Source organism: Neophocaena asiaeorientalis, unplaced genomic scaffold (genome assembly GCF_003031525.2).
Source record: "Neophocaena asiaeorientalis asiaeorientalis breed wild unplaced genomic scaffold, Neophocaena_asiaeorientalis_V1.1 scaffold5, whole genome shotgun sequence".
In the NCBI taxonomy this organism is placed as follows: Eukaryota; Metazoa; Chordata; class Mammalia; order Artiodactyla; family Phocoenidae; genus Neophocaena; species Neophocaena asiaeorientalis.
Window position 1 is genome coordinate 3341749 of NW_020174698.1, and position 12691 is coordinate 3354439.

Below are 12691 nucleotides of genomic sequence, written 5' to 3' on the forward strand. Positions count from 1 at the left end.
TAAAAAAGAAGAAAGTGGGGTCTTGCCTTCAAGGTCTTTCTGTGTAAGAGGGGAAGACGAACAGGTCAATAAATGAGTGACAGAAGTCTGCCTTCATATATCTGAAACCCTACATTCTGTGCACAGCAGGAGTGCAGAGGGGCTGGGGTGGGACAGCAGAAGGTGGCAGAGCAGGGTAGTCATCATGGGGGAGGTGGCACTTGAAATGACTCTTGAATGATGGGTTGAGATTAAAGGTATTCAGAGGGAAGGAGCAGAGAAAGAGGAGAACAAAAATGCAAGGCCATTTGGGGGCCACTGCAAGTTTTTCTCGAGCAAAACATGAGGTAGGAGGTCTTTGAAATATGTGAAGCCTTCACAGTTGGTCAAGCTGTATAATGACCTGGCTGCCTGCTGAAAAAAGACCTGTGTGTGCACGCTGCTTTCCAGTCTGTTGTAGGATTCAGTCCTCTGGCAAGCGTTTGCTGTGTGTCCATTATGTACCTACGCTAGAATAGGCACATGGGGGAGAAAGGAAAGGAGAAAGCGGGCAGAAACTCAAATATTGTGAAAAATGGAGTGTTTCATGTGCTTGCCTGTTAAAGTTGTGGTTCTGTCTGAGTCACCGTGAGCAGGAGACAATGCAGCTATTGTGAAAGCGGCTGCAGCCTCTCAGCCAGTGGGGCTTGCCTGTCCTTTGTGCCCTGGATGTGGGTCTCAGTGCTCATTTGCATAAAGCCTCTGAGTTGTGATCACATCTTCAATAGGAACAGTTTAACTTTATTATCTTACTAAGGAATTATCATCGCATCAAAAGGAACACGGCTGGTCTAACAAAGCAGCCGGACCCAGAGGGTAGGCATGACCCAGGAGCCTGTGGGTACCACTTGCAAGTTTCTAGATAGTTTCTACTTCTGTGATGTCCACAAAAGGCTGAGAATTCCCTATGGCATCTTTGGCGGGACACTGGGGTGGAAAGAAGGGCCCTCGTGGATCGAGACCATGAGCCAAACGGCCAGGAATGCTAAACTTCACCATGAACTTCAAGTGCGGACTGGCTTCAGGGCTGGATGTTTATTGAAAAGGCTCTAATTATGAATCCTCACCCTCCTCTCTCCTGTAGTGCTGGCTGCTTCTCCTCAGTCCACCCAGCTGCCCCAGACTCTGCCATTCGTGTTTAGGCAGACGTTCTCTCTCTTTCCTCCCGTTCTCTGTCAGATTTCTTGGAAACATCATCTCTACTTTCTGGCATCCAGAGGATAGCGTCCTGCTTCTATCATCATCAACCAAAAAGTAGACACAGAAAAAGAAAAACCCACTCTATGTCTTTCTTCATTTTATTTATATGGTAAAATAGCAGCAGGAAAATTTCCCATGGTGGAAGTCCTAAGGTGTCACACGGTTGAGATCCTGGAAGCGCTAGGGTCTAGCGCTTTGGAATTAGAATTCCAAATCCTGAATGGGCAGCCTGAGGACTGTAATGGAACCTCAGCAGTAATAAACAGCAGTCATGAGATGAGTGGGGAAGCTAGTTTGGGTCAGTAGCCCTTAAAGCATATAATGGGAAGATATATCCTTCAAATAAAATTCAGTCAGTAAAGACCATAGCACACAACCTGTGTTGGTATCCTCCCCCCAACCTACGTGAGTATAGGGTCATAGAATGTCCTAGTGCAACTGTATAAGCTTTTGAAGGCAAATTGCCTAGATAGATATAGGTAGATAATACTGTGATGTATAATTTTTAAAAACTTGTAATTTTGTAAAGAGAATTTTTTATTCATATGGAGACAATTTTATTATATCTCTAAAGAATTATACTCAGTGCTAGCTGCTGGGTCTCAAGAGGGTCTCATCCTGACAAACCAGGATGGTTTCCAGACCCTTTGCCCAGTCTGTCAGTGTCCTATGAACCCTAAATAAAAGAACTAGGCATATGAAGCTAAGTCCAGAAAGCATAAGAAAAACCTGGATCTCTCTTCTGTGAGGGGATATTTCCCCAAGACCACAAGAAGCTGGCTTTGGAACTTGCACCCCTCCCCCCATCCCCTTTCCTCCTTAACCCACTGCCTCGACTCTCTCCCAAGTAGGATAATAGAGGGCTTCCCTGGTGGCACAGTGGTTAAGAATCCGCCTGCCAGCGCAGGGGACACGGGCTTGAGTCCTGGTCCGGGAAGATCCCACATGCTACGGAGCAACTAAGCCCGTGCGCCACAACTACTGAGCCTGCTCTCTAGAGCCCACGAGCCACAACTACTGAGCCCATGTGCCTAGATCCCGTGCTCCACAACAAGAGAAACCACCGCAATGGGAAGCCCGTGCACTGCAACGAAGAATAGCCCCCGCTCACTGCAACTAGAGAAAGCCCGTTCATAGCAACAAAGACCCAACATAGCCAAAAATAAATAAATAAATTTTTAAAAAGTAAAAATAAAGTAGGATAATAGAGCATCAAAGGAAGGAACTCTTGTATCTCAAGGGGTCTTTCTTTTTCTAGGGAGGCACTATTTCCCATCCAACAAAACGGGGAAACAAAGGAAGGCTAAGGAGAAGGACAAGGTGGCAAAGACTGTCTTCTGCTACTCACACAGCTCTGGCATCTCTTCCCCCGTGTCCTTGACTCAGTACCCCATGCCGCCCTCTATCCCTCTAAATCTGCTTCTGGGGTGCCTCACTCAACCTGCCTCTCAAGTGCCTCATTCTCCTGAGTCACTTATTTCTCCAACCTGAATATCGGAGACCAACTGCCAGAGCACACACCCTAATCAGCACATCAAACTTAGGTGTAAAGAACGATGACAAGAAGAGATATGGAGCAATGTGATATTCTTATCCAAATGTGAGAATCTGACTCAGATCACCTGTGGTAGAAGAATTTGTTGTTGAGGATTTTAAGATCAAGTGAGAAAAAAGAATATGTGGAAATTGAGAGCATGAAAGTACTTCAAAGTCACTTTGCATGTGAAAATTAAAAGAGTACATAAGAAATAATAGAGATATCCCTAGAATGTTAAGTTTCTTGGGGAGCAAGAACCACATCTGTTTTGTTTCAATGTGATACATATAGAGAGATATCTGTACACATATATAGATATCTCCCAGTACCTAGGAAGATGCCTGCTGTGTAGTGATGTTAAATATTTGTTTTCTGATTAGCTGGTTAAATTGTTGATGTAGTTTCAGTGTAATGGTTTGTATTCGCAATGCTCATACATCAACTTTATTTTATCGTGGATTATTAAATTTTTATTTGCTCCTCCATCTAAATATTTGATGCTTTTTAAATTTTATTTTTGAAGTCTCCCATTTTCCACATGCCATCAAGATCCCAGAGATGTAAAATACCTTGGATACTTGTGGTGGGAAGCGATGTCAGATCACCTTTATCTGACTTGCTCCCTTCACCAAAGCTAAATGGCATTTTTAAAGCACACCTCCTACTCCAGCAATGACATAGCTGAACAGCCTTAGCTCAGCACACGTTTCTAGTCCATTTCACACACGTCTCATTCTGCTGCTTCTCCATCGCCTTTGCTTTTGCCTCCTCTTCTAAATGTTGGCATTCCCTAGGTCCTCGTCCTCGTCTTGCTTCTCTTGTTCCTCTATTCTGTCTCCCTAAGTGATCTCTCCCATCCCTGTGGCTGTAAATACCCAATACACGCTGCTGGATCCCAAACACATCTCTCCAGCCTTGACTTACCTCTTCAGTTCCAAATCCATATTCTCAATCCACTACCTGATATTTTAATCGGAACACCTTACAGGTAAAACAAGTAAACCGTTTTAGTAAATCTAATATGGAACTTCTGATTTCCCCTTCTCCTTTCACCTCCACCCATAGCCAGGTCCCTTCTGCTTCTTCCCTAGGTCCACCTGTGGCCCATATAGTACATAAGCCTGCATACCAGGTACTGAATATTGTAAAACCACCCAACAGACTGCTCAAACCAGGGAGCCATCTTGGGTTCTGACCCACTTCCTTACCCTCCAACACCAATTCACGAGCAAGTGTCATCGTTTTTACCTCCAAATTAACTCCTGAATCTGTCTGCTTGTCATCAGTTCCACTCCTCACACCCAAATGCAAGCTGGCACCGTCTCTTGTCAAGACTAAGGTGACAAACTACCCCCTGCTACCGGTCTTGCCTTTTGACATCTAGTCTCCACACAGCAGCAAGAATCTCAGAGTGTCTTCCCTCTTACGGGTCAGTAAGCATGGACCCCACTGTATTGGGAATACAATAAAAAGTTGTCACTGTGACCTGCCAGGCCTTGCATGAAGTGTTCCCTTTCTACCTACCCACTTTCACTGATGCCCCCTCCCACCTCCCTCCCCAAGCTCATGCTGTGTCCCCGTACATGACATGATGTCCTGGCATCTCATAGCTCCTGAAACAGGACGAGCGATTTTCTGTGCTCCGGCCTTGGAAACTAGTGCTTCCTGGACCTGTGATACTCTTCTCTAAGCCTTTGTCTTTTTGTTTTGTATCCTTTCTGTTATGACAAGTTACAGACATGTAACAAACACTTATGTACCTAGCACTGAAAATTAATGACTTTTAACATTTCACCATTTTCCCTCAGATGTTAACCCTACAAGAATGGAACAATATAAAGCCCCTTTTGTTCTTCTTCCCCCTGTCCCATGCCCCTTCCTCCTTCCTCAGAGTGAGTGATGGATGCTGTCGGGTCCTTTCCCTGCACCTACTTCCGCCTCCTTCTTTCTGACCCAGCCCTGAATTCATGGAGGCGCTCCCATCCTGGCCTCCCCCAACACCCTCATGTGTTTCAGCAAAAGCCAGCAGTGGCCCGATTGTGGCCAAGGAGACCGGAGGGCAGGTTTCCTGGAGGCTGTGCTTCATTTTGCCCCAGATTCCACGCTGGGAAGACGGGGGCCCTTCCGGAGGCTGCTTCGCTCTCTGTTCCGCCCTCAAGGGTTTGCCTTAGACAGTGGGACCCGAGGAGCCACGCTCTCTGAATTTCTCATCCAACACCAGGGCAGGGATGAAACCATGTTCTTACTTGTTCAGTCCTCATCGTATGTCATCTGCTTATCTCGCATATCTGCCTGCTCAAAACGAAAACCAACATCACATCACAAATAGAAATAACTTTCTAAATGTCTCCACCCCTCTCCTCCCCAAAAATGAAAGAAAAAGGATTTTTCCTTCTTTAATCATGTTTTGGTTAGTGTATTATTTGACTATGATTATATGTGTTTATACTCAGTGCTACGAAAAACGTACTTAGACAAGCTTAAGTCTCCATCAGACACAATTCAGAACTGACCTGTTTCTTCTCTCTGCTCGTAGGTTGCGGTATGTTTACTCTCCTGTCATCTGTCACGGCTGCTGTCAGCGGCTTCCTGGTGGGGTATGAACTTGGGCTCATCTCTGGGGCTCTTCTGCAGATAAGAACCTTGTTAGCCCTGACCTGCCACGAGCAGGAAATGGTTGTGAGCTCCCTCCTCATCGGGGCCCTACTGGCCTCTCTCATTGGAGGGGTCCTGATTGACAGGTGCGGAAGAAGGGCCGCCATCATCCTTTCATCCTGCCTCCTTGGACTTGGGAGCCTGGTCTTGATCATCAGTTTATCTTATGCGGCTCTCATAGCGGGACGCATTGCCATTGGGGTTTCCATTTCACTCTCTTCCATCGCCACGTGTGTCTACATCGCAGAAATTGCTCCCCAACACAAGAGAGGCCTTCTTGTGTCGCTGAACGAGCTGATGATTGTCATTGGCATCCTTTTTGCCTACATTTCAAACTACGCGTTTGCCAATGTTTCCCATGGCTGGAAATACATGTTCGGCCTTGTTATTCCCTTGGGAGTTTTGCAGGCGATTGCGATGTACTTTCTTCCTCCAAGTCCTCGGTTTCTGGTGATGAAGGGACACGAGGAAGCTGCTAGCAAGGTTCTCGGAAAGCTGAGAGCCATCTCCGATACAACGGAGGAACTCACTGTGATCAAATCGTCCCTGAAAGATGAATATCAGTACAGTTTTGGGGATCTGTTTCGTTCAAAGGACAACATGAGGACCCGAATCATGATAGGCTTAACATTGGTATTTTTTGTACAAATCACTGGTCAGCCAAACATATTATTCTATGCATCCACTGTTTTGAAGTCCGTTGGCTTCCAAAGCAACGAGGCAGCCAGCCTCGCCTCCACAGGCGTTGGGGTTGTCAAGGTCCTCAGCACCATCCCGGCCACCCTGCTTGTAGACCATGTCGGGAGCAAAACCCTCCTCTGTGTCGGCTCCTCTGTGATGGCAGCTTCATTGGTAACCATGGGCATCGTGAATCTCAACATCCATATGAACTTTACCAATATTTGCAGAAACCATAGTCCTATCAACCAGTCTTTGGATGAGTCTGTGCTTTATGGACCAGGTAACCTGTCAGCCAGCAATGACACTCTTAGAGAATCCTTTAAAGGTATGGCTTCCCGCAGCAGAAGCTCACTAAGGCCCACGAGAAATGACCTGGATAAGAGAGGAGAAACGACCTTGGCATCCTTATCGAATGCTGGACTAAGCCAAACTGAATACCAGGTCATCACAGACCCTGCGGACGTCCCAGCTTTTTTGAAATGGCTGTCCTTGGCCAGCTTGCTTGTTTATGTTGCTGCATTTTCAATTGGTCTAGGACCAAGTAAGTATTTTATTTTTCATTCCTTCCCTCTCTCCCCTTATGAATGTTATATATTATCGTTGACCCGTCAGAGCATCCTACTGCTATAGTACCTTATACATGGAACTACTAGAAGGAAGATGGGGATGATACTGGCCACCTGATGTTTCTGCTAATGAGGAAAGTATGGTTGGCTTCTATCTGCCTTGTGAAATGTGCAGGGCTAGTATTCAACCAAGGATTAGTTTCCCATTATCTGTCACATGAGGATACTTTAATATCAGTTGATTAGGAATGAATCAGACCTTGAAAGATATTTGTTGCTCAAGAGAATATATTGTTTTATGAAAACAAAGTTGACTGGGACATTGTCTTCTATATCATTCTCTACTTTCTTCATAGGTGCAAGGAAAAAAATTTTTTTTTATTTGATATAGTCAGTCTATTGCAGTGACAAAGTTTAATCACTTCTCTTGAGCAAACTCGAGTTTGCTAGAATAGGTTGTTTGTTGCAGTTCTTTCATCTTTTAGCCTCACATCCAAAGTCTACACCTCTCTGTAGGGAAGTTGTGAAGGCTCTTTTTTATGCCTCACTAGAAAATGATGCGCTTAAAAATCAAGGGTAGTCTCTCTCTCTACCACCCTCAACTCCTACCTGTCACCTCTCCCTCCCACTCTCATTCCTCTCCATCTCTCTCCCTTTCTTCCTCCTTCCTTTCCGCTTCCTACAGAGTTGATATTGAAACTTTTGTTTACAATGATCAAGGAGCAGACAAATTTGCTCCCATAAAGGGAAATGCTGGAGGTTCAAGAATAATGAGAAGACATAGGCTGTGTTGAGGGAGAAGGAATCTCATGAACACATGCAGGTTTCTGGTGCCAGACGCTGGACAGTGTTTCTGGAGAGGGCTTGTCCTAGTGATCCACTCTTAACTCTTCATTCAAATGATATGTACCCAGTGACTAATTGTTTTAATAGCCAGGAACTATGCTCAATATTAGGGAAACAGTAATGAACAAGGCAGATACTGTCCCTGTCTTCAAGGAGATTTTGGTTGAATGGATTGAGCTATGCTCCTTGTGTCTGATTCTTTCTGGTCAGCAACCAGCAGGTTTGACCTGCTTAATCTCAGTTAATTAATAACTGGACTTGCACATGGCCGATATGGCCTCTCCTTCAACTCTGCTTCCTCATCTTTTAGTTTCTACTCCTACGTCTATGTGAGATCAGTCTCTAGATACTGATTCATTCAAATTCCATAGAGGGAATCTGACGTACACTGCTTTTTGCTGTGCCAGGTCATAAGGGATTGTTTTAGTCTAAGCAGCTATGGCTAGACTGGACTACATGATCTAAAGCACTGATGTCCAGAAGATGGCCCTTCCTTTTGCACTATGAGTAGACAGATTTCCCCATAAGGGGTTGTGCATGGGCAGATAGAGGAAATGCTACAATACCATCAACCTCTGCTCTCTCTGACCCATTCCTGGACCCTGACCCTGCTTCTTAAGACTGAAAATGATAAACATCATTAACGAATAGTTTCCTGGAAACAGGCTTCTACCATTCTTTCAAGATTCAATTATCTTGGGTGTGCACCTGTGAGACACTTGTTTTAATCACTTTGGGTTGCCATGGCTTAGAGAACAAACAGTTATTTCTCACAGTCTGGAGTCTGGGAAGTTCAAGATCAAGGTGCTAGGAGATTCAGTTCTTGGTAGGGCTCTCTTCCTGCTTTGTAGAGGCAGACTTTTTGCTGTATGGGACAGAGAGAGAGAGAGAGAGAGAGAGAGAGAGAGAGGGAGAGAGGGAGAGAGAGAGAGGAGAAAAGTGACTAGATCTTTTGTGTCTCTTCTCATAAGGGCACTAATTCCACCATGGAGGCTTCACCCTCATGACCTAATTACTTCCCAAAGGCCCCATCTCTAAATGTCATCACATTGGGTATTAGGGTTTCAACATATGAATTTTGGGGAGCCATAACATGCAGCAATAACAATACTTATGTGGCCATTCTGATACATAAAGTTAATGAAATTTGAGTAAGCATCTTTTAAAAATTGTTATTTTCAGAAACTCTTTAAAGTCTACTAGAAGAGCAAGATATGAGTGCTACCTTGTGCCAAGGAATCAACTTAACCTTGTCTGTGAACCTTTCTATATCAATAAGGTTTGCTTACTTGATAAACTTCAGGTGGTATTTATAGTTCCATTGATTCCCTTTGCTGGCATCTTTTTTTCCCTATATATTCATCATAAAACTAGAAGTATTTCTTTTTTGCATCAGTTTTCTTGATCCAATCTTTTGAAATGTCACAGATCAATTAAGAAAAGGATGCCCTCTTTGTTTTCATTCAGAGGATCTCTCAGGTTGGCAGAGGTTATGACATGACACACATTATAATATGAAAGACATTGATCTTAAACTTCCAGACCCAACCTATTCATGGTAAGAGTCCTCCCGAGCTCGTGATACTCTTCTCTTTAATTTTTGGGTAACATTGAAAAGTACAGTAAATCCTCAGTCACTCACATACCATTTGACACTTTATTGTATTAGAGCAAGAGTTCCCCTTTTCAGGAAGCTCAATCTGATTCTGTAAAAGATTATTGGAGGCTATTTGTTATTTACCTTCTAGAATTCCTTAAATAGTATTCTATGCTAATTTTTAAAAATACATAATTTAAGCTTTAGATTCAGCTAATATTTATTGGCACCTATTATGTCAAACACTGCTCTAGGAAGTTTTTACACATTTTGGAGTACTTCATTTTACCTTCACAACAAGCCTGGGAAGAAAAGTATTCACTAAATTTTATAAATGACGACACTGAATCTCAGAGAAGTTAAGCGACTTGCTCTCATGAAAACATCTCTTGTCTTCTGAAATGGCCAAGACAAGAATAGGCAGAACTGTGTTGGTCTTGATAGTAACTGTTAATTGTCAGTTCAGTCTTCTCCTTGAAGATATATTAGAAAAAAGAATGAATGAAAATAGTGTATTGTTGTCCATCACATGAGGCTATTAATGGGCCACTGCATTTTATGCAGGATAGAGACAGTCTCTCTTTTTCTGAAGCTCTGCTAGCTAAGCGAGCACGAACAGTTTTTATAAGGCTGAGCTACAGGATAAAAGAGAAGGAAAATAATGGTGAGAATGCAGAAGTTTTTGATGTGCATTTACTTGAATAACTAAACTTGATTAAGATAATGTTTAGTGTGTATATTGGTTGGAATTCAAGCTCAGCTATAATAAAGACCAAAATAACAGTGGCTTAAACAAGATAGTTTCTTTCTTTCTGTTAACAGCTGGAGCTGGGTAGTTCTGGGTGCTGTGGAGGCTTCCAGCCCAGGCACCAGAAGCCTATAGATAATGTCCCCAGACGACATGGTTTAATATTGGTTCCCAGTCTATCGTGATGCATATTTAGAGATATTAAGATGAAGTTTAAAATTTCATCACCCGGGCTTCCCTGGTGGCGCAGTGGTTGAGAGTCCGCCTGCCGATGCAGGGGACACGGGTTCGTGCCCCGGACCGGGAAGATCCCACATGCCGCGGAGCGGCTGGGCCCGTGAGCCACGGCCGCTGAGCCTGCGCGTCCAGAGCCTGTGCTCCGCAACGGGAGAGGCCACAACAGTGAGAGGCCCGTGTACAGGAAAAAAAAAAAAAAAAAAAAATTTCATCACCCTTTTCTGATAGCTAATGATCCCTTGAGAATAAGTGAAATGCACAAAGTACAGTCAATTAAAGGGAGGCTAGGTATTGAAAGGCCTGGATGAGAAGACAGGGTGAGCAGTCCTAGCAGAAAAGCAGAACTGCTGTGAGTGATATGAGATAAGGAATTCTCTACAGGGATTAAACATTGCATAATTGTGAGAGCTGCTGAGCAAGCAAAGGTCTGGTAGGGGACGGTTAGAGGCAAAGGAGAAAGTCACTAATCAGGGCCGCCAAGAAAAGCTGGTGGAGTCTGTGAAGCCTGTGGCTTCTGCATCTGGTTGCAGCCTGAAGTCTCTGCAGGTCAGCAGGGCAGGTGGGAGGAAAAGCTGGATGCAGAGCAGGGGGCAGCAAAGACAAGGGACCCTGCTAGGGCAAACTGGAATCCATAAGAAGAACCTGGAACCCACATCTGTCTCCCATGTCAACTCTGATGACACAGGCCACCTGCAGGAAAAACTGATGACCTTCTCCACAGAGCCCTGCCCTTGTGCCTGGCCTGGTACTTGGAGAAGTTGGAGGAGGAGATCTGGGTGCACTTGCTGCTCCCTATGCCAACAAGGAGAACCAGCAGATGACAACAATGTGTACAGTCTGCACTGATGTCCAGGGCACCAAGCCCCCAAGCACAGGGCTGAGTGTCACTTTGGCCTTCCAAGTCTCAGGCAAACTTCTCTTCTGGGCAACCCTTACCCAGAACTACACAGGGAAGGAAATGTAGTTCCAGCTTAGCTAAACTGACACAGTACAAAATGGCCAGAGTGATAAACTTGACTAAGAGAATAGATGAGAATCTGGAAAGAAATATTTCAGAAGGTCAAAGCCTCTGTATTCTGTCTTCAGTTTCTGTGATAGACATTGATTTCTTTTCATTAAAATATTACTTGTTAAACTATATGACTAGCTTCCATTCCATCTAGTTCTAAAGAAGCCATGAGGTCATTTCATTACTGTCTCTTGGCTTTTGTTTCTTTAGCTATAAAACCAAAAAACACTCTTTTGCTAATGCATTATAAAAGCTTTCATATTTATTTTCTCAGGAATGTTCATTGTCTCCCTTGAGCTGACCACTGTCGCGTATCTCCAGTTCCATTGCCTCACGTGACTTCTTGTTCCCTTTTTCCCAATGAGTGCTGAACTTTTCCATTTTGATGCTTCACTGTCAGCTGAACACAAAGAAGCTGAGGCTGAATTCTTATTCCCCTCACGTCAAGGGGACTTGTCTTTCTTTTCCATGGGGTAGTCACTCTGCCAGTCACTCAGGTCTGACGCTCTGGGCCCGTTTCCCAATCCAGTCAATGACCAAATAAATGCTCTTGGATTTTCCCTCACAAAGGGTTCCTGTGTTCATTTTTCCTTCCCGCTTCTGCCATCCTAGTCTACCCTTTTCAGTCTCATCCCTAGATTACTGGGAGACCCTTCCTGTGGTTCTTTCCCCTTCTAGGCCTTTCCCACACCCAACCATCCTCCATACCAGTATTCCCTAAGTAATCATGTTCCCCATGTCACCACAGCTCACAAATCTTCCATGGCTTCCCACTTTCTTCCATATCAGAAGAACCAAATGCCTTTCAAGATGAAAAGATTAGAAATGATCTAGTACTACATTTTCCTTTTAGAGAAAAGAAACAAGAAACTCTCAGAGATTGAGATCACATAGATTTAGGGCTAGAACTCTGGACATCTGAAGCCGAATTCCATGCTCTTTCTATGACTATATCACCATCCTGGAGGGAAAAGATGTGTGATTTTCAAGGTTCTCCATCATCCCACCCAGCTCCATCAGAGTGTCTGCACAACTCCAAGGGGCACCATTTACATCGTAGTCTGTGGAGTTTTCTTTCAAGGCTACCATTCATAGAGAAACACATATAGATTCCACATGGGCTATAAAGAGAATGATGCCCCATGACGTTGTGACATGAGGCAATGCTTTGCCTCTCTGGGCATTTTTATTTCCCATTGCTCCCCACCCAGGTCAAGAGACAGAAAGCATTTGTTGTGGCCTCTTTTCCTTCCCTCTGCTCTACCCAAGTCCCTCCTATCTTGAAAGCTCAGTGAAAGTCTTATCTCTTTTATGAATTCACTCCATTTCTTCAAGGTCTTTACTTGTATGAACTACTAGTTATTTCTAGTGTAGACTAGTTCAGTTCTGGGCTACAAAGAGCCTGAATTTAAAATCACAAAACCTAGGTTCTAATCTCAGTTCTTCTGCCTACTAGTTATATGTTTTTAAGTCATTTATTTTCTCTGAAGCTCTCTCTAAATCCATGAATTGGGCATAATAATACCTGTCTTATCTCACAGAGTATAGGTGAGCATCAAGGGAACTAATGCACGTGCAAGTGTTTTGGATGTTACAG

At 44.0% G+C, this 12691-nt stretch overlaps 1 protein-coding gene across 1 annotated transcript in view; it reads left to right on the plus strand.

Moving 5' to 3' along the window:
• Positions 1 to 12691, plus strand: part of SLC2A12 (solute carrier family 2 member 12) — a 57175-nt gene that overhangs the window by 14527 nt on the left and 29957 nt on the right. Inside the window, exon 2 of the mRNA XM_024759032.1 lies at positions 5292 to 6632. Within this exon, the coding sequence (XP_024614800.1) occupies positions 5292 to 6632 (1341 nt within the window). The remainder of the gene's footprint in view (positions 1 to 5291; positions 6633 to 12691) is intronic.